The following is a 25,825-nucleotide window of genomic DNA, read 5'->3' as shown; positions in this document are numbered from 1 at the left end:
AAATCAAAATAGCTCTTGTATTTTATCAACAAATCTCCTTATATACCCTTCTCTGGAAGGCTTTGGTTGAACTTCACAACTCTTTTCTCCCTTTGCTTCACATAAAAGTCTACAAAAGCTTCCCCAAAGCCTCAAGAAAAGTGATCCATTATTCTTGTACAAGATCCCTTTGAGATTTTTGAACATGCCATATACCTTCCAAAGCTCCCAATTGTGCATGCATAGGCAAAAATGCCTCTTTACCATAAACTAGGTCAAACAGGGCAAAAAGAGTAGCCATCTTATAAGACGTTCTATAAGCCCACAAACATTTAACAATATTAGCTTCCAAAATCCCTTTAAGCTTTGTTAGCATGCCGTATACCTTCCAAAGCTACCAATTGTGTATGCAAGGAAAAAATGCCTCTTTACCATAAACCAAGGCAAACGGGGAGAAATTAGTAGCCACCTTATAGGAAGTTCTATAAGCCCACAAACATTTAACAAGATTAGCTTCCCACTCTTGTAGTTGCTTGTAAATGTACTTGGTAATCCTTTTGATGATTTTCCATTTTCACTCTTAACCAGGCTATTGTAGTGAGGATTATATGGCAAGGAAAATATGTGCTAAGTCCTCAACTTCTCAACTAAAGCACACATGATTTTATCAAACCCTTGACCTCTATCAGAGATAAGAACCCGTGAAACACTAAAACAATAGCAAATATACTCGAACAAAACTTATGCTACAATATGAGCATTCACTTCTTTGAGCCACTTTGCATCTACCCATCTGAAAAGATAATCAGTGGCAAGAATAACAAACTTCTTACCACTAGATGACTTGGGAGGAGGACCAATAGCATCCGAACCCCAGTTCTTGAATGCCTCATGAGAAATGATAGTCCCCCTACGATTCCATAATGGAATACCTCTGATGGCCTACAACCTAATTCAAAATGTCATCTTGAAATGGAAAAGGGTAGTGATCCCTTTGTGTAGTAGTATTGAGTGGCTTGTAGTAAACAAACACTCTCTATTTACCATTTTCCTTGGGAGTAATAATGACAAGTGAAGCCCACTCTAAATCATGACACACTAAATAAATGAAACCTACTTCCAACAACATGTTTCCATAAAGATTCTCATTGGACCTTGTTAGCGGGTCGTCGCGATGGACGTCTATAGCATAGCGATCTAGCACTAACATAATGTCAATACTCAAGGAAGTGACTCGGATGGGTCACGGAGACTCTTTGAGATCGTTAATCTCAAGAATTGAATCTTAACAAGAAAACACACTAACTCAGCAAGAAAACCAACACTCAATGATCAGGAAAATCTACCTATGTCCTTTCTCACATCTCTAGGTCATCACGCCATTCCGGCACTCAAACGGACTCAAAATGCAACGAAACTTTAGGAGGAGGTCTAGGATACCTAGGGGCCCTATCCTACCAGTCTGGTTGCAATTTAACAAGGTACCAAAATCACGATCCATCATGAAAAAGGTCCTAAAATTTGCAACAGATCAGTAAGGTCGCCCTATGGTCTCGGAGCACTCTCATATGGTCAAAATGACTAAAAACAGTGCACTAAAATCTGCAATTAAGGCTCACAAACGCATAGTCACGAACCTCAACAAAATGAGTAGTCGTGAACCTCAACAAAACTGACAATGCTTACACTTGAATGAAAGAGAAAAGAGAGAGGAACACAATGCAAGTTTCAAAACTGAAATCTGATAGTTGTGATGATTATAAGTTGGAGCAGCTTTATAGCTGGAGCATACGTTTTGTAGAGCTCCTTCTTCTCTAAAGATAAGCCTTCTTTCACATTAAAGTTATTGAATTTTATACCTAGGGTATTCTAAATGGCCAGTGGCCGCTGGCTCACACGGACCTTTACAATCATCATGATAGAAGTACAACTTAGGGAATTGACCTGCTACTCTGGAATTAGGATTTACACAGAGTATCACTACACTAGCTCGAAAAAATAATAAGAGTACAAATGTGGTGTCCGACTACTGTCTGGCCAGGTGGGTGCCCGTTTGATCAGACCTCTAGCATTCCCCCCTTCCTAGCTCGTGTCGTCCTTAACACGACCATGTACAATCTTGTCATAGGGTTGTCTTCAGTTGTGTATTCAAGGTTGGTCTTTTGTTTGGAAAGTGCTTTGTCATTAATGACATTCCCTCCTTCCTTGAGTTCTTCATATCTGTTGTGTTCTTTTTGATGCATGTGTTGGACTTCCATTGTCGAGGGAATTTTGTATTTGTTGCTCAAGGCTTCTTGTTGGTGCCACTTTTGGCCGTGAAGATTTCTCTTGATGTGTCTATCTTTGTGGTTGACTTGAAATACTTCATTAGCTTCAACATTGTTGATCTCCTTATGTTTTGTTGTTGAGAGATATCTTGCTGATGTCGTCATTGCTTGTCATTGTAGTCCATTCTTCATTTTGCCATTGCTTGATGAAGTTGAAGCTTTGTTGTTGTCCTTGAATGGAAGATATGCTCTTGATAGTGATTTGAGCTTTGGGGCAGCTCATATGTTATTGAGTGCGGATTGATTTTTTACATGGTTGGCTCTTGTTGAGCATGTTATTTGGCTTATGGTTACTTGGATTACATAGTCATTTTACACCGGAACACAGGCAAAGTTTTCCCAAAAGTTTGTGACTTTATGTGCATGTTCCGTACCAAGTTTGGCTTGAGTTTGGCACTCAGTGTGGCTTGACATGTAGCCAGACACTTGAGCTTTGATAGTGGTCGAGACATTCTCCCACTCGCTCTACAGGTTCCAGGTACATTTTTTTGGCAGTCAAGACTGTGACGATTGCAGAGCACATTGTGGTTATGATATTGTGGGGGATTTTATGTGTTGATGAGCTTAAGCACTACGAGTGTTGGTGAGCTCTTCTGAGAGTGTTTTCTCCCTACACGAATCTCATTTTGGTTCAAGATTGGTGCACTTATCTATTTATGTGTTTGCCCTAGTATATGTGGTAGAGCAATAGCTCTTTGCCATTGATTTGGTGACAGTGATAGAGTATTTACTCTCACTTTGACAGAAGTTTTTGGCTTGGACATGGATTTAGCGTTCTTGTATCCACTCTAGTATCTCAAAGGAGTGAGATTTATGGTATGCTTGTAGTGGCTACGGATAGATTTATTGTATGCACTACTTTTTATCGACGAACATTCTAATCATGAGTCTATTGCATACAGTTTATGGGTAGTCTCACTGGTTAAAGGTTCTACATGCTTATTGCCAGTGTTGATCTATGAAATTATCAATGTTTTAGCACTATTTGTGGGATGCGTTTTGAGAACAATGTTTACTCGTGACTTGCATGTATGGTTATGTGCTTTATACTTAGTTGAGATTTTTTTATCCCGGTTTGAAGTTGTTGATACTCTTTGTGCCAGCGTTATCACTTGGCACTTGTTTATGTGCGGATTCTGCTTGGCTTAGAGTAGAAATTGGATATTGCTATTGTACATTTGTGGTAGATCTATGCCAAGCTATGGATTGCATATGCAAGCATCGGATTGATGTGGTTATCATGCTTGATTATCATAGTGACTAAGTGATGTTGCTTTGATGTATATGCACATTTGTTCATTGATTTAGACATCCATTATGTGTGACAATTCAAAGTCGATAGTGATGACTCATGAGAGATAGCAGTCTTGTTTATGCCAATTTATGCAATGTTGGCACTGTGGTCGCATATGGAACATTAGACATTGTTGTTTCAAATGTATCACGAAGTGGCGGAGATGTATGCAAGATGCAAAGACGTTTTTGACACATGCTAGAGAGGTGTCTGAGTACGCCAGTGACGGTGATGTCACATTAAGTTATAGTGTTCATCTTGCTTACATGTATGGCACAAGTGACATTTTCTCTTGATGGCTGCTAGATGAGTATGCAGTGTTCCATGTCACATCACGTCGTGAGTGGTTTAGCACTTTTGCTAGTGGAAGCCTTGGTTGTATGCATCTAGTTGATGGATCAATGTATGGCATAGCAGGTGCAGGAGATGTATGCTTTGCATTACCCCTTGGTGCATCTTACACACAACAACATGTGCGTAATGTTCCTGAGATTTCACAAAGCTTGATCTCATTTTTGAGAGACATTGGATGTCAAGTACTAGTTGGAGAGAAGTCATTTTGTATGCAGTTGGGCTCCTTACACATTGCATGAGTATCTATGTTGTATATCATCTACCAATTGCAATTTTTGGAGATACGAGATGATATAGTCTCAATTACGACACTGACATGTGATGAGTGAGATATGAGACGTATCTCCTTCGCGGGTGAGCTCCAATCAAGGGACAAGCATTTAGATGTTCAAGACATACCGGTAGACTCTGTAGAGACAAAGATGGAGAGGGATTGCTCTAGTGAGACACAGCAGAGATTGTCAAAGTCTGTGCAGACAGAGGTAGAGCAGGTTTGCTCCCTAAAGGACACATAGAGATGATAGCATGGAGTTCTTTGATATGCTCATGCTAGATGTGGATGAGGTGATGCCAAGACATGGGACTCCATGTATGGATGACATGGACATAGCCATCCCACTGTCGTTGGATATGACACATCCATTGGTGATGAGTGATCTTGATGATTGTGCAATATATGCAGATAGCACTGATGTGGTTGAGAGTGTCAGGATTCTATGTGTATCATCAGCGTTCGGGCATCTAATGTACGACATGTTAGTGTCGAGGCCCGACTTAGCAGCTATAGTGGGAGCACTTGCAGCAGGGATTGTGAGTTCTATGATGACTAATGCTAGCATGATGCTTTGTGGAGCCATGCAGACCATCCATAGATGGTTGCAAGATTTGCATGCAGGCTGTAGTATGGATACGCACGTTTTCTTATCACTAGAGCCAATACGACTACATGTAGATCGACTGAGGGAGCCAGCGGGCATAGGTTGAGAGAGTCTCTCACCTATTTTCTTGCACATACTAGTAGTTTAGCTAGTAGGATCCACTTATCGGCACATTTTCCTTTAAGTGGGAGATTGTTGGGATTAAAGGCGGATGTGCCTTTTCCCCGGGCCGGATGTTTGGTGTCCAGCCACTGTACTAACCCATTCCTTATTTACTTAGTAGAATAAGGAGATAGGATGCTCTGCTCTATTCTCCACCCATACACCATGCTCTTGCGTCTCTCCCTCTTTCTATCCGCACTCCGCACGCTCCACTCAAACTCTTCAGCAATTGCTTCTTGGAATGTGCTACCTTGGAAGAATGAGATGAGCAAGGAGTACCTTCTATCATTATGGATTTGGCAATTAAAGAGAAGGCTTGAAGACATCAAGATTTCAATGATGTAGTTAAAAGTTTCCAAGGTGAAGAATAGAAACTAGTTTGAAAAGAAATATACCCTTCATCCTAAGGAAATTGACAAAAGGGATTGGTACTAAACTATGATAGTAGCTTTGACAATCAAAGCACCACACTCAAGAAGGTTGCAAAGAGATGGTTTGGTCCATACACTGTGAACATGTGCATGATAACACAACGTATTCTTTGAGTGCAATAGATGGTACATAGTTGAAGATTCTAGTTAGTACAAGGGAAAAAATCAAGATTTTCAAGCAAAGGAATGAAGATCATGCGCAAGCTGAAGAGCAACTCTACATAAACTTGGATGATGGAGAGGATGATGAAAATGAATAGATTGAAAATTTTGATATTGATCCTAATGAAGACAAAACATGTGGCACATACCAAAGAATGTGTAGGTTCAGATGAGGTGGATGTCGTATCCACTACGTGAACACGATGTGAAATACTATTCAGAGCATGATCTTCTAGCATCTTTATTATTCTAGGGTCAAAGATGTTAGTTTAGCCATTGCCTATTGTGGCTATAACATGGATGGTTGAATAATTTTATCCTATTTTTTATATTTCTTGACATTATTCTTATGAATAAATCCAGAAAAAATTTGTAAACCACTAGAACAAAGCTTCATGCATAAACGAAATTTCTTTTTAGCTGCTTTTAGAGATGGCATGCAAAAAATAAGGCTTCCAAGTTTGCGTCATGCGTGATCACGATTATAAGATAGCAAACAAAACTTAGGACATAGAAAGAGGAATAGGAACAAAATCTAGGAGAATTTTGATTAGATTTCCAGGGTAAGGTTTTACCCTCTTTTAAAGCAACTAGAACCATCACATTTTTCATGTGAGTAGCTGATCAAAAGTTAGGGTTTGGGTGACTTTTTAAATATAAAAGGGTGAAACGGGACTACAAAAGGGAAGATTCATTCTAAACAAGGTTTCTTAATCAAGGATTGGTTTTGGGTTATTTTGAATCTCGAATTTCTTACAAGTATGATGCTTTATCCAAGCAAGGTTTCTGATCAAGGATTGGTTTTGGGTTATTTTCAAGTGTGATGTTTTGTCTGTCTTTCATCCATACTTTGTTTAATCTCTACCATAAAGTCTACCTATTCTTGTATGACCATTAATCTATCTATCATTATCTCTTTACTATCAAGTAATCAACAAGCCTTCCACAATTAATTTCTTCTTACACCAATCTTTTTGACATTGTTTCTACCCCAGGGGCTTCACCTTTAAGAAATATTCTATATCACGTGTGGTCAAGGGGTATCTAAAAAACCACTTTACAAACACATAATTTTATGAATAAACAGATTCATACTTCTTTAGAAACCCATCCTGTGGATTGGTATTGATTACAAAACCCCGTTTGTATATTAATCTTATAAATGTTGTTAATTTAATATGTCCCTTCTTATGAACTCATGCAATACACTAACATCTATACACTGGTAAGAGAGACATACACATACACACATATGTTGATTTCCAAAGATACACATACACATACACACATATACACACAGATGTTGATTTCCAAAGATTGGTCATCACCAAAAACACAATAACCTAAGTTCTTTTCTCACTCTTCATAGACTAATTTTTTATATGCAAGTTTTGTGCATAGTTATTTCTACAATGTGAGATTTTTTGTGTAGCTTGTTCTTTTAAAGGTGAGATTTACAACCCACCTTAATTTAGGTCAAATTTGAGAAGGCCTTTTTTGTTGTGCATTGTGGTTTTATCCAAGATTATTTGATCGTGGAAATTATACTCAACATTGGGAATTTTTTTTTGCAAAAATGTTGGGCCTAGTTTCCATAGCCTCCCCATGAGAGAGAGAGAGAGAGAGAGAGAGAGAGAGAGAGAGAGGTGTCTTGATTGTGTGTACTCAAAAGTAAAAAATGTCATTGGTTTCTTCTTCATCATGCTAAAGAAATAATAGAGAGATTGTGATTACTTAAATTGCTAAGAGTTAAAGAGGCATAGATTCTTGCATTGTAATGCAAGCAAATATAACACGCAGCTTGCATGCATTATTTTTCAACTACTGTTGTATTAGTGTAAGAGAATGTGTGTGTACAAAATACATAAGTGAGAACATGTACATAGGAAGGCAAGTCCAAAGAGTTTACTCTTCTATGAAACTTGAGAGTGGAGAGGATGCAATGTGGGATATGTAATGAGTGAAACATGGAGTTAATGGGAATTCACCATACTAGATTTCCAATGAATAGTAGCATTATGTGCAATTAAGCATTTACTGCTGCTCCCTTGTTATCTCAATTTTTTTGGAAACAAAGCATGTCACTAATGGCCAAATTGCAAAGTTTTCTTTATCTCTATAGTACAAAGAATTTTTAGGGTTTTGACATAGCTAATGGATTTGGGTGGGTTGTGATAGCAATGGTACTAGGGCTGGCATATCTTATTGGTTGGATGAGCTTTTGGTACATTCCTAGAGAGATTAGGTGCTTTGGCCCACAATGAAATCTTTTATGCTATGAAGATCTCCGAGAATTTTCTTCTTAGCTCACGCTTTTAATGCATATTCTGTTGTGCTACTTTCTGTCGCTTAAATTGAAATTATCAGTTAACCTTGATATTTGTATGATGCAGAAGTATGTTGACTCTATCTTACAAATAGAACGATGAAGTATTCCGCATATAGTAACTGCAAGTACACAATGAAAATAAAGGCTTCATTGAGAGAAGATCCTAGTAAATGAAACTATACATAATAGATTGCCAATAAGTTTTACCTTCCAAATAAACATGTAGTAGTTCATCATAGCTAATTTGTCCATTGGATCAACTAGAGTAGCACGATGCCATAAAAGACTTGCGGCAATGGCATGTCCAACTACCTAAAAGAGTGAAAATGCTTGTAGCTTTGTTAGATCGAACATAAGCCAAACAATAGCATTGTAAATATACCGCAAGTTTCTTACCGTGCCCATTTGAGCCCACACTGTTTTTAATGTTAACCCCACTAAAATTGCTCCTCCATATGTTGCAAGAAGGGTATAAATACAAATCCAAAATACCTACAGACATCATTCTCATTAAGCATGAGTTTCATAGCAATAACCAATAAAGATCATGGGCAACAAGTGGTATTACTATTTTTGGGCCTAGTTGAACTGCAAAAGACTGTACACCATGGACTTTGTCACCTTCCATATCCGGAATATCCTATTACCACAACATGACAAGTTCTTAGAAGAAAATTTTTACGGTATAGGAAAGCTTCAGTATTATCACATGGCAGCTACCCAAGAGCTTAGTTGCAAACTCTTCTAGACACTACAATAAGTTCCTTTGAATAGAGGAACGCTATGTTCAAAGGATTGATTAACTGTAGAGAAACCACTATAGGTGATCAGTTTAATCTACTATTATCTTTCTAGCCTTATGATAATATACACAACGACCTTTAGCCATTTACCTTAAAAACTGCAATGACACCCGATAAGAAGCACGTGAAAGCAGAAAGAAATAAGATGGGCTTGGTAAGGCAAGGAGCTCTTCCAAGGACAAAGGACTGCATTTCATAAAATGTAGTTTATTAGAATGAAAGAAACTAGTAAATATGATGGCTTACTCTAGAAGACTTGCCAAAAACTACTCTTGAAATCTTTCATCACTCAACTCCATAATTTATTACTTAACATAGGGTGTAGCTCTATATCATTGTATGAGTTGTAGGCATACTATCATTAACTAAAAGTTAAAGTAGATCATTGGAATTAAGGATCTTATCTATTACAATTTAATATAGTAGTGTTGGAAGCAATCATATCATATTTCATGACGCTAAGTGCATTTCTATAAATTAAAAAACTTCTTTTTTGCCATGCTCTATAAGGGCATGCTAGTAGGCAACCACGGTTTATACAAAAATATAGATAAGGTTTTAACTGAGATTTCCAACTAAAATGATATAAATATACCCTTTGTTACCATATACATATGGTAGTGATGTGTGTGAACACACTAGGACCGTCGGGGCATTTTTCTCTCTTTAGGAGGTTTTTTTCCCCGCATTGTATATGCGTTCATCACTCTAGGGCTATCTATCTTTCCATTGCACACTAAGTAACACACTCTCTATTGTGTGTCTTGAGCTTCCTTCGTCTTCTCCAAGTTGTGTGTGTTTCTCTGCAACCCTACTTCCAACAATTGGTATCAGAGCAGGTTACGTCCTCCCGGGCTTAGTCGCCAGCTGCTCCAGCACACGCCTGCTCACTTTCTCCGATTTCAGTGAGCTTTGGCAAGCGTTCGTAAGTCGACAAAAATTTCGGGCACGCTCGTAGAGCTCAGTCTGCGCAGATTTTTTATTTGGGCTCATTTCGGCCTCTGTTTCCAGTACAGCCAGTACTGCACAGGCTATTTTGTCATTTTGTGCAGAATTTCTGTCAATGCCGTTTTCTGCATAACAGTGCCTCATAGTCTTCTACGGTTTTTGCTATATAGCACGTGTTGTTCCCACTCCGTTCCTCCTATTTTCGGACAGTTTTCACATCAGGTGCAGCATTCACCATGGCTGACAACAACACAGATGTGTTCAAGATGTTTGCTGCTGAGGACAGGTTGGATGGGGATAACTACCCTATGTGGGCTTATATGATGCAACATGTTCTTGTGTCAAAGGGCGTTTGGAACATTGTGCAGTGAATTGATGTACGTCCTGGTTCTGAGGATGTAGGCAATGTTGAGGATGTTGCAGGTCTTGCTACAAGGTTTGCTGCTATTAGAGTTGTTTTGCATACGGCAGAACAAGCTCGTTGGGATGTAAAGGATGCGCAGGCTCATACATTGATTGTGTTGTCTGTGAAGTGCACCATTGTTCCTCACATTCGTTCAGCAAAATCTGCAAAACAGGCTTGGGATATTCTAGCAGGTCTTTATGCAAGCCGCAATGAGGCTAAAATTGCTTTGTTGTGTAAAGAGCTGGAGTCGAAGATTATGCATCAGGAAGATGATATGGACACTTTCCTTGCTGGTGTCAAGGATATCAATGAGCAACTTATTTTTGCACGTGAAGTCGTTTCAGACAGTTCCCTTGTGCAGACTGTTCTTGATGCCTTACCAGATTCCTACCAGACTTTTGCTAGTACTTGGAGACTAATGACCCAAGTAAATCCTGAAGTTGTCAAGTTTGATGCATTATGCACATTGTTGTTGCAAGAGTCACCCTCCATAAAAAACAGAACTAGGCAGCGTGCAGTTGAACAGGCTTTTATTGCTTCTCAAAGAAAGGGTGGTAATAGTAATGCAGCCACTTCTTATGGTTCTGTTGCGAGTGGCAAAACTTCTATTCCTAATGCTTCTACTGGCAGTAATTCGTCAGGAAATTATGGTGATAAGGGCAAGAAGAATATGCGTTGCCATTATTGTAAAGCTAATGATCACTTGATCAAGTCGTGTCCTAAGTTGAAGGCCAAAGAGGCTAAGAAGAAAGAGGGTGGTTCCACTACAAATGCAGCCATTGTTGAGTCTTCTGTGAAAGGAGATTGCGATGCTGATGTTGATGCAGAACGGGCTTTTAACGCAGAGTGCACTTACAATCCTGTTGTCCATGATGCATGCTTGTTAGTTGTTGCAGATTCACATGTGTGGTATTTCGACAGTGGTGCTACAAAGCACATTACCTCACATCGTGAATTGTTCACCTCTCTTGAGTCTGTCCCTCTTGGGAATTCAATCACTTGTGCCAACAATGCCTCTTATCCGGTTCAGAGAATTGGAAAGATTGTGCTTACTGCAGCAAATGGCAGTTCCTTCACACTTTTTGATGCACTTTATATACCTGGGATCAAGAAGAATCTCTTGTCTATATCCGCACTTGCTAGACTTGGACTTGTAGTCAAATTTGTGGATGATAGATGTACAGTTCATGATCTCAGTTTTAGTGATGAAATTGTTGCATCTGGCCTTTTGTACCGTGGGCTGTATAAGCTCACTTTGTATGAAAAGTGTGGACCAAATTTTGCAAATGCTGTTGCAGATTCAAGGGCTATTTCAGATGCAAAACTTTGGCATGCACGTTTTGGTCATCTGAATTTTGTCAGTTTGCTGCGTTTGCAAAAATCTGATATGGTTGCTTCTTTGCCGCCTCTTGAAGCACCTGTCAAACATGTTTGTGAAGGTTGTATTTTGGGTAAGATGTAGCGTTCTAAGTTTCCAAAGGATGGTTCGGTTCGGGCTACATGCAGGTTGCAGCTTGTGCATAGTGATGTTTGTGGGCCCATGCAAACTCCGTCCTTGGGGAATTACCTTTACTTTGTGACTTTCATTGATGATTACTCCAGGCATGCATGGGTATTTCTGCTTAAAGCGAAGTCCGAAGTTTTTATGTGCTTCAAACAATTTCTGGCTATGGCTAAAAATGTCTCAAAATGTACTATCGGCACCCTCTGTTCCGATCGAGGGGGGGAGTATATGTCTCATGAATTTAATGCATTTATGGCTAGTCGTGGGATAAAACACCAATGTACAGTGCCTTATACACCTCAACGAAATGGTTGTGCTGAGAGGAAAAACAGGTCACTTACGAAAATGGCACGATGTATGGTCAAAAGTCAAGCTTTGCCGCATTCTTTTTGGCTTGAGGCCATCATGTATGCCACTTATGTACTTAACTGGTGTCCTACGAAAGCTTTGCAGTCTATTACTCCATATGAAGCATGGCATGATAGAAAGCCTTCTATTGAGCACATGCGTGTTTTTGGTTGTTTGACATATGCTTTGGTGCCACAAACATAGCGCAGAAAATTGGATGATAAGACTGTCAAATGTATTTTTGTTGGTTATAGTGCTGAAAGAAAAGGTTACAGGTTATATCATCCGCAAACAAAGCGTATTCTGGTTTCACGGGATGTAGTGTTTGTGGAAGATTCTGTTCAGCCCTTGCTGTCATGTACTAGAGACAGTAATGTAAGCTCACAGGACATGTATGACACTTTGTTGCCTCTTTTAAGTGGTGGAAATACGAGAGTCTTACCATAGCCCGAGCGAGATTTCTCGAGCGAACTAAAACCCGAGCAAGAGAGGCCAGCCAACTTGTGAGTGAAGCGGCCAACTGCAAAAAGTGAGTGCGCGAAAGAAGACTACAAGTTTTGAACTCTGCTTGTCAACATGAAACGCGGAGGCTCTACCACCTGGTTACAACCAATTCATTAAAAAATGTGGGCATTGTTTAAGTAATGACCCAATTTGACTACATTTGCCTGGCAGCCTTCAAAAAAGTGGGTAGCCGCATGTTCTAGTGTGACATGGGCCTAAGAGTGAGTGAGTGTGTGTGTGTTAGTAGATTTTTGTGGTGTGCCAATATGCATAAAGAATTGGTCTACATGTTAAGGCAGACCATGGTAAATGGTTGGGTGGTGATATTGTCAGGTAGCATCATGCGAGGGTGTGTGTAGCTGGATGACTAAGAGTGTGTGTGACATGCTTCATTGAAGGGATCAACGAAGGCCTTGCAATGGTGGGGTGAGAGTTGGGTGCACAACTGGCTTTGGGTGAGAGTTTTAACACTTTGCAATGGTGGGGTAATTGGGGTTGGACCCTTGCAATGCAAACTAGAGGGAAGAGGAATTGCATGTGGAAAGAGGACTACCTACTATCTCTTGCGCATGACAGAGAGCCAAATAGAAGACGTATAGAAAATTTTCAACATAGGCCCGCCAAGCAGCACTGCGTAGGCCATAGGCTGAGGAGGGAAAGAGTAGAGCAATCGGGAAGCTGTACAAAGCGCACATGACAGTGGCATTGTTAATGTGGGTCTCTCGAATTTGTGGGTGCTCTAGCGTGCTTTTGGGTTGTATTTTACGGAATCACCTCTTACACCAAGGACCACACACCGGTGTGCGGTCCACTATCAACAACGCAAAAAAAAAAAAATTTCAAAACTTGAACAAATTGCTCAGGAGTCCAATGTTTCTTAATCATTAATTAGATTTTGAACTTGCCTTTAAAAAAACTGGGAGATCTACAACAAGGATCGAACGTCGACTTGCGATGCAATAGTAGTACCAAGGCGTCGAGGCAAACAGTTTGCAGTAGGTTGTCAAGGAGTGGTATTAGAATCTCCAATAGGGCAGTGTGGGGTTTGGAGAGGAGCACCTGATGATGAGGATGGTATTGCACTCGAAGGAGAGGCATGAAATGAGCCTCAGCATGCTAACTAGGAGGGACTGCACCACCAGTATCAAAGGGAACATAGACGAATGTGAGAGCAAAAGGTACAAATGGATATTTAGAGATGAGGGGTGAAGGATGACTGAACTCTTGCAGTCCATGTATATTGAACCAATGAGCACCTGATATGCAACGAGTAAGTGGGAGCAAAAAGTGGAGAAGGCGCTCAGGAGGAAGAGGCACAATATTAAAAGCATCAATAAAATCCAGCTTGGAGAGGAAATAACCACAATTATTGACCTAATTACTGTTAGCAGATGCATGACCATTAAGTGGGGCAAGAGAAGCTTGACAAATTAGTCCATGCATCGTGAGAAGTTGACGGAGAATCGTTGCGATCTCGGCAGCAGCAGCGGCTTCTTTGAAGACCACACCATCGCTATCAAGGTTGACAGGTGTAGCAGGTATTGGATGGGAAGCAGTAGGAGCTGTGGAGCATGGTTGAAAGATGACTTCATGGGGCCTGGCTTTGGAAATTGGAGCCAAAGCAGGCTCGCAGTGATGTGGCACCTGCATGCGAGGCTCCGAAGTTGGAGCATGAACGGCAAGTTCAGCAACAGCCGGTGGCTGTGTTGGAGGAGGGAGGGCCTCCCCAAGTGATTGACTCGCCATGTTGGCGTTGTCTTTTCACTGCATAAAGGTGTTGCACGGAACAGCAAGAGCCTCAGCTGCGGCGAGGTGCTTACTGATGACAGCCTTGGCTGCAGTAGCATCGGCTGCACATCGTGTGGCGACGTCTCTGCCAGCAAAGGAGGAAACTTTCGTGCCTTCATCTGCAGAGTTGGCATCAGTTCCCATGGCAGCACCGAGAAGAACACTGGTGTGTGCGTCATCTGTAGGATTTTCTGCATCGGCACCAGTAGAAGTATCGTCGACTGCTGAGGAAGGCTCTTCTAATGAAGTAAAAAATGTTTCCATGATGGCGTTGTCAGTTTCATCTACAACCATCAGGGCGATCGGGACGTTGGCGCGGGTCTCTTCTGCAATAGCGGCAAGTGTGTCAACAATATTGCTGGTTGCAATGCTGTACACAATAGCATCGTTTGCTGGAGGCCGGTGGGCAGCGCTATCGGCATCTACAGGATTTGCAACAACATCTTCTTCTGCAGGGTTTGTGGGTGGCTTGGCTGAAGCGTGTGCAGCATGGCATGTCGAGAGGGCAAAGTGTAAAATTGGTAGGGCCTGGGTGGGTTGAACGTCCACAATAGGCTCTGTAGGACCGCACGCCGGTGCGCGGTCCTATGGGTAGCTGCTAGGGTCAATGATGATCAGGATGGCCCTGCAATATAGAGCTTTGTCATCGTGTACAATCTTGCCAAGAGACATAATGTCGGCACACTGGCAAGATGTGCCATGCAGACACGTTCATGTTGATGGTGAGAACAGAGCAAGGAACTCCTACCCAAGCTAATTCGCCATAGCCGGCTACACACCCACACACACCACAATATTAAGCTAAGTCACATTTTTTTAATGGAGATTATTACAGCAAGGACTGCACGCCGGCGCGCGGTCCTATGGGTAGCTGCTAACGTTCATGTTGATGGTGAGAACAGAGCAAGGAACTCCTACCCAGGCTAATTCGCCATAGCCGGCTACACACCCACACACACCACAATATTAAGCTAAGTCACATTTTTTTAATGGAGATTATTACAGCAAGGATCGCACGCTGGCGCGCGGTCCTATGGGTAGTTGCTAGCGGCATCTCCTTCTTCTCCCGCCTGCTCACCCCTTCGCTTATCTCTCATGTTCTTTTCTGCAGAATGTCCATTGTCATCGAATTCTTGACATTGTGCGCTTTCAATGACATTTGATCGTCGCCCTCTTCGCTCTTGAGTCTCTCTGTGCAAGCGCGCATGCGTCCGTCATTTGTGTGTGTGTGTGTGTGTGTGTGTGTGTGTGTGTGTGTGTGTGTGTGTGTGTGTGTGTGTGTGTGTGTGTGTGTGTGTGTGTGTGTGTGTGAGAGAGAGAGAGAGAGAGAGAGAGAGAGAGAGAGAGAGCCCCTTTTAAAGCTTTAAGGCGGCCCCTTGATCTCGCTCGAGTTTCTGATATTTGGGCTTCTTCGATCAACCTTTTCTCTCAGCTCTCCACTCGGATCTCGCCATTGCTCCATCATATGAGAGAGAGAGAGAGAGAGAGAGAGAGAGAGAGAGAGAGAGAGAGAGTCCTACTTCAACATGCAACTTTGATACAGTGCTCGAAAAGAACTTTTTTCCAAAAAAACTTGGCAAACCTACATATGTGTAACAACGGAGGTAAATTGACAAGGTTTTTACACCAAATTACACTTAATTTTTGCAAAATTTTGTAGATTTTCTCACCTTCAAAAATAAAATTTAGAGGTAAATTTCAAAATTTGTAGGTGGGATTACACTAAACCAAGGTTTTTTTCGAGCACTGCTTTGATACTCACTTTCAAACATACCATCATTTCTAGTGTTCATGCATTTCTAGTGTGCATGCAGAGGATTGGATTCTATCATCTGCTCCTAAATCTTGCCTTGGCTCCTCGCAAAAATTGGAAAATTGCGGCTACTCTATTGAATTCCTTGCAAACATCACATCAAAGAGCGGATGAGTAAAATGCAATGTCATATAACCCAAAATCCAAACTTTAGGAGATTACATGTTTGTTGTCCGTGTGGTTCTTGCAGTAGCACTCTCTTTTGTCTCAGTCACATTTGTGCAGCGGAAAGGCAATAATAGTAGGGATCATCGGTCTGCAGGTAAGTCTATTTAATCAAATCTCTACAGAATTTTGGTGTGGAAATAGGAAATTGTTTAAGGGTGATATAGTTTCTCTTTAAAAATGGGGGAGTTACAACCTCAGTGATAGCATTAGTCGTGCCAGGTGATGCCACTTGCCTCTTTGATTAACACATGTCAAGAGGTGCAGGAGAAGTAATTGTGTAAGAACTCTAGTCTCAACTTTAGGCTCACTTTTGGTTTAATTTTTAATGGCTTCTTGATAAATATAGCTTTTCTCTTATGATAACAAATAGAGAGAATTTGTTCTAGGTCTCTTACCCCATAATTTAACTTTTTCTTTATTTTTTGAAATATTTTAGCGTCTCCAAAATTAAGAATCTCACATTTTAAAAATTGGCTTATATTTTTATATATTTTAGTATCTTCAAAATTTAGGATCAGTAAAGCATTTTAGTGTTTCAAATGATTTAGAACCCCAATAACCCATCTTGAGCAAGCCTGCACTCGAGAATCACTAGGGACATAACCATTTATGAACCAGAGCATGGCCACAAGCTTATCTATGTGAAGTTGTTGCGGCAGACGTGGCAATGGCCATGATTCCGAGTGTTAAGTGTAATGTCTACCTTAAAGGGGCAAAGACAAGCAATGCCCATGGTATGCAAGTCCTTGCCTAGAGATTATTAAAGCAATCATCTGTTGCCTTGGCTGCTAGAAATTTGGTCGATCTCACCCATTCATCGATGGAAAAAGTGGGTTTACAAAGTTGATGGCAAAAATGGGTTTGCAAAGTCAATGTAAGATTACGTGTTTTGGGATTCTACAAAATCAAACAAGCGGATGTGCGGACTTCATTAATGATGGCTTACATGATATTAAGCATGTGGTTGTCGCACCATGTTTTTCGGGTTGCAAAAAATACATCGCTTCTGGGTTGAACCCCATGGCGACGGTTATGTTTGTTTTTGCATTTACTTTGCTACACTATCCTCTATAGAGTAACTATTGAAGTCTTGAACTTGCCTTTTTTATTTTATGTACTCGCTCGGTTACTTGTTCCCTCGGAAGTACTCGCTCGAGGGTTGGGATTCCCCGAAATACGAATGTAATTTCCAATGAGGCAAATGTACAGCCTATGGGGGTTTCTGAAAATGTTACAGTCAGCCTATTACTGATGCAGATGTACATGATGTACTTGATGAGGAAACGGCTGAAAATGAGCAAGCTAGAGGTATGCCAAAATGGCTGGTGCACACTTTGCGTGACAGTAAATTGGATGCACCTTTGTCGAGTCGTACTTGTTCAGGCTCTCGCCATGCATCTTATGCAACAGATTGTTATGCTTTGGCTGTGTAGTCTAGCTTACATGATGTTGAGGAGCCTCTGTCTTTTGATGAAGCACAGAATTCAAAAAATTGGATGGCTGCCATGCAATCAGAATATGATGCACTTATAGAAAATGACACATGGACTTTATGTGATTTGCCTCTTGGCAAAAAGGCCATTGGTACGAAGTGGGTTTACAAGTTGAATTGTCAGCCGAATGGTGAGATCGATCGCCATAAGGCTCGACTTGTTGCAAAGGGTTATGCACAACAAGGCATAGATTATGAAGAGACTTTTGCTCCCACTTGTCGTATGACTACTGTGCATTTTCTATGTGCATTGGCAGAGTCATTTTGGTTGGGATGTACATCAATCAAACATTGTTACTACTTTCTTGAATGGTGACATATTTGAGGAAGTTTATGTAACGCAGCCTCGCGGTTTTGTCATAAAAGGACAAGAGGACAAAGTGTGCAGATGTAAGAAGGCTTTGTATGGGTTGAAGTAATCTCCTCGTGCTTGGTATGAGAAAGCTGACACTCATTTGGTCAAACAAGGCTTTCGCAACAGTCCAACAAAAAGCACATTGTATGTAAAGCGTGAGGGTGATGTACTTCTCATTGTGGTTCTTTATGTCGATGATTTGCTGATCACTGGACCAAATGAGAGACATATTGATGAATTTTAAGGCTGAATTGAATGCTACTTTCAAGATGAAAGATTTGGGGCTGTTGCATCATTACTTGGGTATACAGTTTAAGCAGTGTGATGGTGGTATTGCCTTGTGTCAGAAAAGTTACATAGAGACATTGCTATGTAAGTTTGGACTTGAGGATTGCAAACCTATTGCCACTCCCATGGAAACAGGTTTGAAGTTGAGTCTACATGATGCTGGCGCTCCTGGAGATGTCACTCTTTACCAAATTGCTGTTGGCTGTCTCATTTATGTATGCAACACGAGGCCAGATATTCAGTTTGCAGTCTCACAGGTCAGCAGATTTATACATAGCCCAGGGTCTAAGCATTGGTAGGCTATCAAGAGGATTTTCCGCTACCTTAGTGGCACTTTACATCTTGGCTTGTTTTATCCCAAGGGGGGATCATTGCCGCCAGACTTACATGCTTTTTTGGACTCAGATTGGGCTAGTTGTTTTGACACGCGAGTGTCCACAAGTGGTTTTTGTTTCATGCTTGGTAGTTCATGTATATCATGGTTGAGCAAGAAGCAACCTACTGTGGCCACTTCGAGTTGTGAGGCTGAGTACAGGGCATTCTTCACAGCTACGGTTGAGTGTGTATGGCTCAAACGCCTTATGGCTGATTTGGGTGTTGGACAGGACACTGCCAACACTATCTACACTGACAATCAGAGCGCATTGGCACTTGCGAGGAACCCAGTTTTTCATGCTCGCACAAAGCACATTGAGGTGCATTACCACTATGTCAAGGAGAGGCTCTCAGCAGGAGAGATCAGCTTGGTTTATGTGCCAACACAGGACAACCTTGCAGATCTTTTCACAAAGGCATTGTCTCGTGAGAATCTTGAAGCTTTCCGCAAAGCTTTGGGCTTACTCCCCTTTGTGGACTGATCATGTCCTCAGGGCATGGCACTTCCCTTTACTCATGTGCCAGCTCTCATTCACCGCATCACTCCAGGGGGGATTTGTTACCATATACATGTGGTAGTGATGTGTGTGAACACACTAGGACCGCCGGGGCATTTTTTCACTCTTTAGGAGGTTTTTTCCCCCGAGCATTGTATATACGCCCATCACTCTAGGGCTATCTATCTTTCCATTGCACACTAAGTAACACACTCTCTATTGTGTGCCTTGAGCTTCCTTCGTCTTCTCCAAGATGTGTGTGTTTCTCTGCAACCCTAATTCCAACACCCTTAAAAAATCAAGGTTTAATGAAATCATAATTGGGATTTTTCAATATCAACCAAGAAATTTACACTACAAACCGGGATATGTGAGCATTGCTTAAGCGAGTAGGTCCTGGCAATTTTACTTTTGGGTTGATTTGAGCGATTAGGTGTGGTAATCGTGATTAGGCTACTTCCACTTTTAGAAGCACATTTTGTATTAATATGCAAACATAAAACCATACATTTTATTATTTTATCAGTATGAGATCATTTTGTTTGAAAATTCCATTGTTACATGATGAACCAAACTTCCATATAGTATCACATTGTCATAGAAACCAAAAGAGGTTGTTGTTTAAATCATAAATGTTTGTTTTGAGAGTACCTTCATGTGTAGAAAGATACCAAATGGCACCACAAAGGCCCTGCAAAAAAGAATGCTAGTAGTACAAGAAAATGCCCATCGCTTCCATCTCAGTAAAGGTAACTGCAATATATAAGAATGTTATATAAGGGCCATATATGTAAAGTCAATATTAGCAAGAGACCATGTGTTTACAAAAATTGTATTACATCAAGAGAGTAGGCTGTTCCAATTAGAAAGGTAAGTGAGAGAGCCCACATTAAAGGTTTAGATCCTATGTAAGCCCCAAGGGCAAGACTCTATCCATACACACAAAAAAAATTGTGTTGAAAGACTTTAAAATCTCAAATCAATAATCGAATTGAAAAATGAAGAATCAAATTATGTCGCAAATATACCAAAGTCGCCGAAAGAATCGTTAAGGAGATTCCTTTACTCATTGACAGTTCACCGGAGGCCAGAGGCAAATATGGCTTATTGACCTATAAAATAGAAATTTGTCAAAATTTATCTTTTTTTTTTTTAGCAAAACTCATAATTGTGAGTGAATTATATTGATCATATCAAAAAATTACAAGAACTTGGCATGCTCGTGCCGAGCCATGACACCATCCAAAGACCCAGATAGCTGATGTGAATTTTGAATTTATCTTAAGCAAAAAATTGAATTTAACTTAATAAATTGGAATGTTGATGACCCAACCTTGTCAATATCAAGATCAATCAGTTGATTCAAGCCCACTACATAAATATTAATCAATAAAGCTGGAATAAGGGCCTACAATCAAAAAAAAATTATCAAATTATCAATTGAAAAGGTGATTCTATCCAAAATCCAGGCAATTTCTAACCTGAAGAATTCCAATTACAAAACGTAATGAAAATTCTTGAGGACTTTGCATAGCCAAAAATGAAATAGAAATAACTCCAATTGCCTGCACATGGCAAAATCAATTAGCATTCTTTCATAAATTTTTTCTTCTTCATTGCCAACACAGAAAAAACCATCACGATAACGTATTAAGATAAGTATCCTTACCGTTCCCACCATGACATAAGGTCTTGTGAAGCGATAAAAAGCTTCCATCCATAGGGGAATTAAGGAGGCCTTGATTTCACTACTATTGATTGATTGTGCATGACTTGATTGATCTGCTTTCCCTTCAATTTTAATTGTTGACCTCGCAATTTCCTCATCAAGTAAACATTCCTTTGAACTTTTGCAGGTGCCAATAATGAGTGATTCGGCGATATTCTCTGAAGTTACTGGTTCCTTACATAAATTAAATGTTGCATATGGTGTCGATTGATTGGTGGAGGAATGTGGCTCATTGTTGATGTTTGGGCTAGCATTGATAATTGATGCATTCGAAGCAAGCTTATGCTTTTTGCTAACCTTTTGTGTGTTATAGATCTGTATGCTATGGCTCCAAAAATGTTTGTACAATAAGCCTAAAAGACCAAAATGATCACAAACATGAGTCAAAAGTTTTATTGCAATATAATAGTGTTAGATAAAACCTCCAAATACATAATATTTCAAAAAAATAATCGATTATTAAGTCAACGTTTCTTATAACTTTGAAGGTCTTAAAACAAATAAACTCTTTTTTATATGTGGTTGAATCTAAAGTCTTGAGAATGTATAATATAGAAAATATCTTAAATATTGAACTTAAGAAGTAAATTACCACCATTTTATGTTGGGTGGGGACACATCCTTAACTCGGTCGAAGTCAATGGTGTGTAACAACTCTTAGTTATAGAATCCTATGTGAAAGATAAGTGCATCCTAAATATTATCTTATATGTAAACCTTTTTTCTTTCTATGGCTATGTGTAAGTCAAAGACCCCACCCCCCTATCTATTCTAGCCTTATAAATAAAACCTATGATCTACATATCCTCACGATATGGTATTATTTTCACTTTGTGACATGAGTCTACTTTATTGAAGTTGTGTAACTCTCTCTCTCTCTCTCTCTCTCTCTCTCTCTCTCTCTCTCTATCTATGGTTGTCTTCTCCTTCAAGCCTCCTTGAGCTCTCCCCCACTCTTACACCCACTATAGTTCCTAACAATTGGTATAATAGCTAATCACCCTTGATGGTCCATTAGAGTCTCTCCTAGTTAGTTGCATCTTTCAATAAGTTCTTCTTTTTGTAAAACTCACAATTGGTGACTGAATTGTATTAAGCACATCATAAGATCACAAAACAACCTTAAGCTCAGGCCGAGCCTTGAGGTGTTGAAGATTACACGTTGGATGTCTATCGTCTCTCATCCAAGCTTATCATCACCGGTTTAACAAAGTAGGTGAACTATAGTTCTAAGTTTTACTTATCACAGGTTGACAGCATGACATGGGTAGCCCTATACCAATCTTTTGACCTTGCTTGCGTCAGAGCGTACAGATCACCACTCTGCTTTCTTGTATAATCTATGAGAAGCTTGCCATGTCAAGAACTCCTTCAAATACACGACATTTCCTCGCATGCCATATATGATGAAAGAAGAAGTACCTGACAGTTTGATGAGAAGAGTAGGACTTCTCAACTTCTTGCCACCAAGGAACAGATTAGTCTTTCAATAAGTTCTTAAGTGAATATTTTTATTTACAGTAATAATCTGTTTTAGGGGGAGATTCTTTAGTCTGTGTGACACTCTGTCAATTGAGACTACAGTTTGTGTGACTACCCTAGTCTATGTGACTCCTAGCCTATGTAAAATTGAGTATCGATCCACCTTGCTTCAATATAGTCCATGCCCAAGAAGGGAAGGATTGTTGGGTGAGCACAGCCTCAACTCGATCTAAGTCATTAGTGTGCAACAACTCCTAGTTGTAGAATCCAATGTGGAAGATAAGTGCATGTGTGGCATACTATCCTATATGTATACCTTTTTTCTTTGTATGGCTATGTGTAAGTCCAAGGACCCAGCTAGATATCTATTCCAACCTTATAAATAAAGCATATGTTGTACATATCCTCATGCTAAGGTATTATTTGCACTTTGTAACATGAGTCTACTTTATTGAAGCTACGTACTTCTCTCTCTCTCTCTCTCTCTCTCACACACACACACACATACACACACATAGCTATGGTTGTCTTCTCCTTCAAGCCTCCTTGAGCTCTCACACACTCTTACACCCGTTGTAGTTCCTAACATTTTATTATATCTTTTGTGAGAGAATAGTTAACTGTGGTAGATGAATGTCACAAAAATTAAGGACATTTAAGCAATGATGTTAGTCAAATTGGAAAAGAGTATGGTTGTTTCAACGAGTTTTACCAAACACTGAGCAAAGTTTTCCGAGCAACCTATAGTCCGAGCGAGTCTCTTAAGTGGTGAGCCTCCTATATATTACCATTATGCTTTTACACTTCCATCAGCCTATGTAAACATTTTGTTGCTAAGGTCACACAAGGCCTTCATCTAAGTCCCAGCCTCTTGCAACATTTGTAGTTCATGACGGCTTACCTTTGGAAGATTGTGAGCTAAAAATAGTTCTACACAACAAAAATTTGAGATGTAGTGTATTTCTAACGAGCTAAACTTGAGAAATCCAAAGGCTAGATTTGGACTTTCAATTAAGAAAACATTCAAATTTACAAGTGTTAGTGTAAAAGTCAGCTAATGCTTCAAATTTAACCTTAAATTGGGAGGATTTCAAACAGTATTTATAAAAGCTAGTGGTGTACTCTATTTTCAATGCCCTCAATTGAGAAATATCGGTCGGGAGCTTGTCCTTGAGAAAAGTGCTAAAAATTACGAGTTTTAGTGTAAAAATGAGAAAATGCTTCAAATTTTAACTTAAAACTCAGAGCTTTTCAAGTGTGCCTTTTCTATACCAATGGGAAATGTGCCTTCTTTTGACCCTAGTTGATTTTTTCTTTTGGGAAAATTATAGAACTGCCACAATATTTTTAATGAAACAATCTTAAGGAGCATGCATCGACGCGCTCTGCTAGAGTGAGAGCAGGTGAGAGAGAGAGAGAGAGTGTGTATGTGATAATTTCAACATGAATGGAGAAAATCTAGGTTCAATTTATCCAAAGCCTCCTCAAGCGTGCTTGGGGGGGGGGGGGGGGGTCTCAAAAATAAGGGAGAAGGTTAGTGAAACCTTCTCAATTTTTTTCCCTAAGGGTTTAAGCGTGTTCACTTCAGTTGCAAAAGGAAAAGAATAAGGTCTATTTACCTTGAGCACGATATATATATATATATATATATATAAGGAGTGCAGGACTCAGTGAGACTCCATATTCCAAGCGGCTGGACAAATTAAAATGCTTTAGAATCCTTCAATCTAGATAAAGTACACTCTGTTTGTGCATGTGTGTTTTCTCATGTGCCTCGAGAGGCGTTCACAAGATGCGGTGACAACAAATCTACACACTAGCAAGTTACGATAGAACGTGAGGTGATGTCTCCTCACAAAAAAAAAAAACTCTTCCAAGTTCCATCATCTAGTTTGAATAAACTTGCTTGTGTCAACTTGTGTGGCTTTACTTCTATTGGTTTTCGTCCTCAAACCTTAATTCAAACAGGTTCTTTTATTCTTTTATGTTAGACGTATTGAGTTACTACCGTCCTTGTGTGAACAGGAGCTCAAAACTTTATTCAAACATTGTCTTTTATTCTTTTATGATAGGCGTATTGAGTTACTATGGCCCTTGTGTGAACAGGAGGCTGGAATGTAGTGTTCGAGAAAAGTGTGCCTCAGCGTAGCCTTATAATAGAGAAGGAGAAAATCCACTTGAAAAGTTTTAGAAAATAGAGTTAAGTTGCAAAAAATGTAGGTTAAATTTCCTCCATGGATTTACTCAAACAATGGTGAAATGCAAGGATAAGGAACCTTGTCTAAAAATGGCTCTCCTTGCACTCAATGTTGGCGGCCTCTACATGAATTGCCAACTTCCCAGCACACGCATGTTCCAACTCATCTTCCCCAGCTGTTTGTATTCGGCAGCGTTTCTGTCGTGACACATGGCTACCATCTAAACTGCCTTCAAGGGTGCATGCCGGAGAGAGAGAGAGAGAGAGAGAGAGAGAGAGAGAGAGAGAGAGAGAGTCTCTTGTCCCCGCCGGTTTGTCTTCGGCAACGTTTCTATTGCGACACCTACCTGCCATCTAATTTCTTGGAAGGGTGCACGTCGGTGTGTGAGAGGAGAGAGAGAGAGAGAGAGAGAGAGAGAGAGAGAGAGAGAGAGAGAGAGAGAGACGCTCTCGTGGCGGTTTGTATTCGGCAACGTTTTTGCCGCGACACATGACCTCCATTTATATTGCACCATCTAAAGTACCTTCAAGGGTGCACGCTGACACGCAGTGGTAGAGAGAGAGAAAGAACAGAGGAGGCGGCATTGGGCAAGTAGAAGCGGAAGAAATGGAGCAAGGGAAAGTAGAAGGAGAAGGTTCATAATATTATGGTTTTGTTTGATGAGGTTACTTATGATAATCTTTTTTCTAGTGGTAGAGAGAGAGAGAGAGAGAGAGAGAGAGAAAGAACAGAGGAGGCAGCATTGGGCAAGCAGAAGCTCAAGAATAAGAAATGGAGCAAGGGAAAGCAGAAGGAGAAGGTTCATAATATTATGGTTTTGTTTGATGAGGTTACTTATGATAAGCTTCTTTCTGAGGTTCCAAAGTACAACCCATCCATCCTATCAGATCAATCAAGGATGAAAGGGTCACTTTCTCGCAATGGTATTAGGGACTTGAGGGCCATAGGCACCATATCAATCAAGGATGAAAAGGTCACTTTCTCGCAATGGTATTAGGGACTTGATGGCCATAGGCACCATATTTAGGCTTGTAGTTGCTCATGAGTGTAAGTTGAGGGCAAAGGTTACTGGCGATGTAAGAAACTATCCCAAGAGATCTTAAATATCTATATCCATCAACGCAAGAAACTATCCCAAGAGACCTTAGATGAGAGTTGAACTCAAGACCTGTTATGCAAGAGGGAAATGGAATAACCAATCTACCACACTT

The 25,825-nt window shown here is 40.2% G+C and overlaps 3 protein-coding genes across 3 annotated transcripts; all 3 read right to left on the bottom strand.

Moving 5' to 3' along the window:
- Positions 1-7,993: 7,993 nt before the first annotated feature.
- On the bottom strand, positions 7,994-24,834 carry LOC147449206 (homogentisate phytyltransferase 1, chloroplastic-like). The gene is made up of 12 exons (XM_086521526.1): positions 24,753-24,834; positions 20,875-21,287; positions 20,687-20,770; positions 20,539-20,613; positions 20,234-20,317; positions 20,045-20,134; positions 19,857-19,958; positions 8,810-8,905; positions 8,485-8,556; positions 8,313-8,408; positions 8,124-8,228; positions 7,994-8,035 (listed from the first exon to the last, which is right to left on the bottom strand). Exons 1-12 carry the CDS (start codon positions 24,832-24,834, stop codon positions 7,994-7,996), a joined length of 1,341 nt encoding a protein of 446 aa, XP_086377652.1.
- Positions 13,804-14,175, bottom strand: LOC147449208 (uncharacterized). The gene has a single exon (XM_086522573.1). The coding sequence runs from the start codon at positions 14,173-14,175 to the stop codon at positions 13,804-13,806; it is 372 nt and encodes a 123-aa protein (XP_086378699.1).
- On the bottom strand, positions 14,191-14,511 carry LOC147449207 (uncharacterized). Its single transcript, XM_086522572.1, has one exon. It carries the CDS (start codon positions 14,509-14,511, stop codon positions 14,191-14,193), a length of 321 nt encoding a protein of 106 aa, XP_086378698.1.
- Positions 24,835-25,825: the final 991 nt, after the last annotated feature.

This window comes from Adiantum capillus-veneris, chromosome 10 (assembly GCF_014529385.1).
Source record: "Adiantum capillus-veneris isolate H3 chromosome 10, ASM1452938v2, whole genome shotgun sequence".
Taxonomy (NCBI): domain Eukaryota; kingdom Viridiplantae; phylum Streptophyta; class Polypodiopsida; order Polypodiales; family Pteridaceae; genus Adiantum; species Adiantum capillus-veneris.
The sequence above is the reverse complement of the archived record's forward strand: the minus strand, read 5'-3'. Positions and strand labels throughout refer to the sequence as shown.

Bases quoted from the DNA above. Each gene is read 5' to 3' on its own strand.
- LOC147449208 (XM_086522573.1), bottom strand. From the start codon at position 14,175: ATGGCGAGTCAATCACTTGGGGAGGCCCTCCCTCCTCCAACACAGCCA.
- LOC147449206 (XM_086521526.1), bottom strand. From the start codon at position 24,834: ATGGTAGCCATGTGTCACGACAGAAACGCTGCCGAATACAAACAGCTG. The intron at 8,906-19,856 runs GTACTCTCAAAA...TATGAAATGCAG, and splicing joins GTATCTTTCTACACATGAAG to TCCTTTGTCCTTGGAAGAGC. The intron at 8,036-8,123 runs GTAAAACTTATT...GTGTACTTGCAG, and splicing joins ACTACATGTTTATTTGGAAG to TTACTATATGCGGAATACTT.
- LOC147449207 (XM_086522572.1), bottom strand. From the start codon at position 14,511: ATGGTTGTAGATGAAACTGACAACGCCATCATGGAAACATTTTTTACT.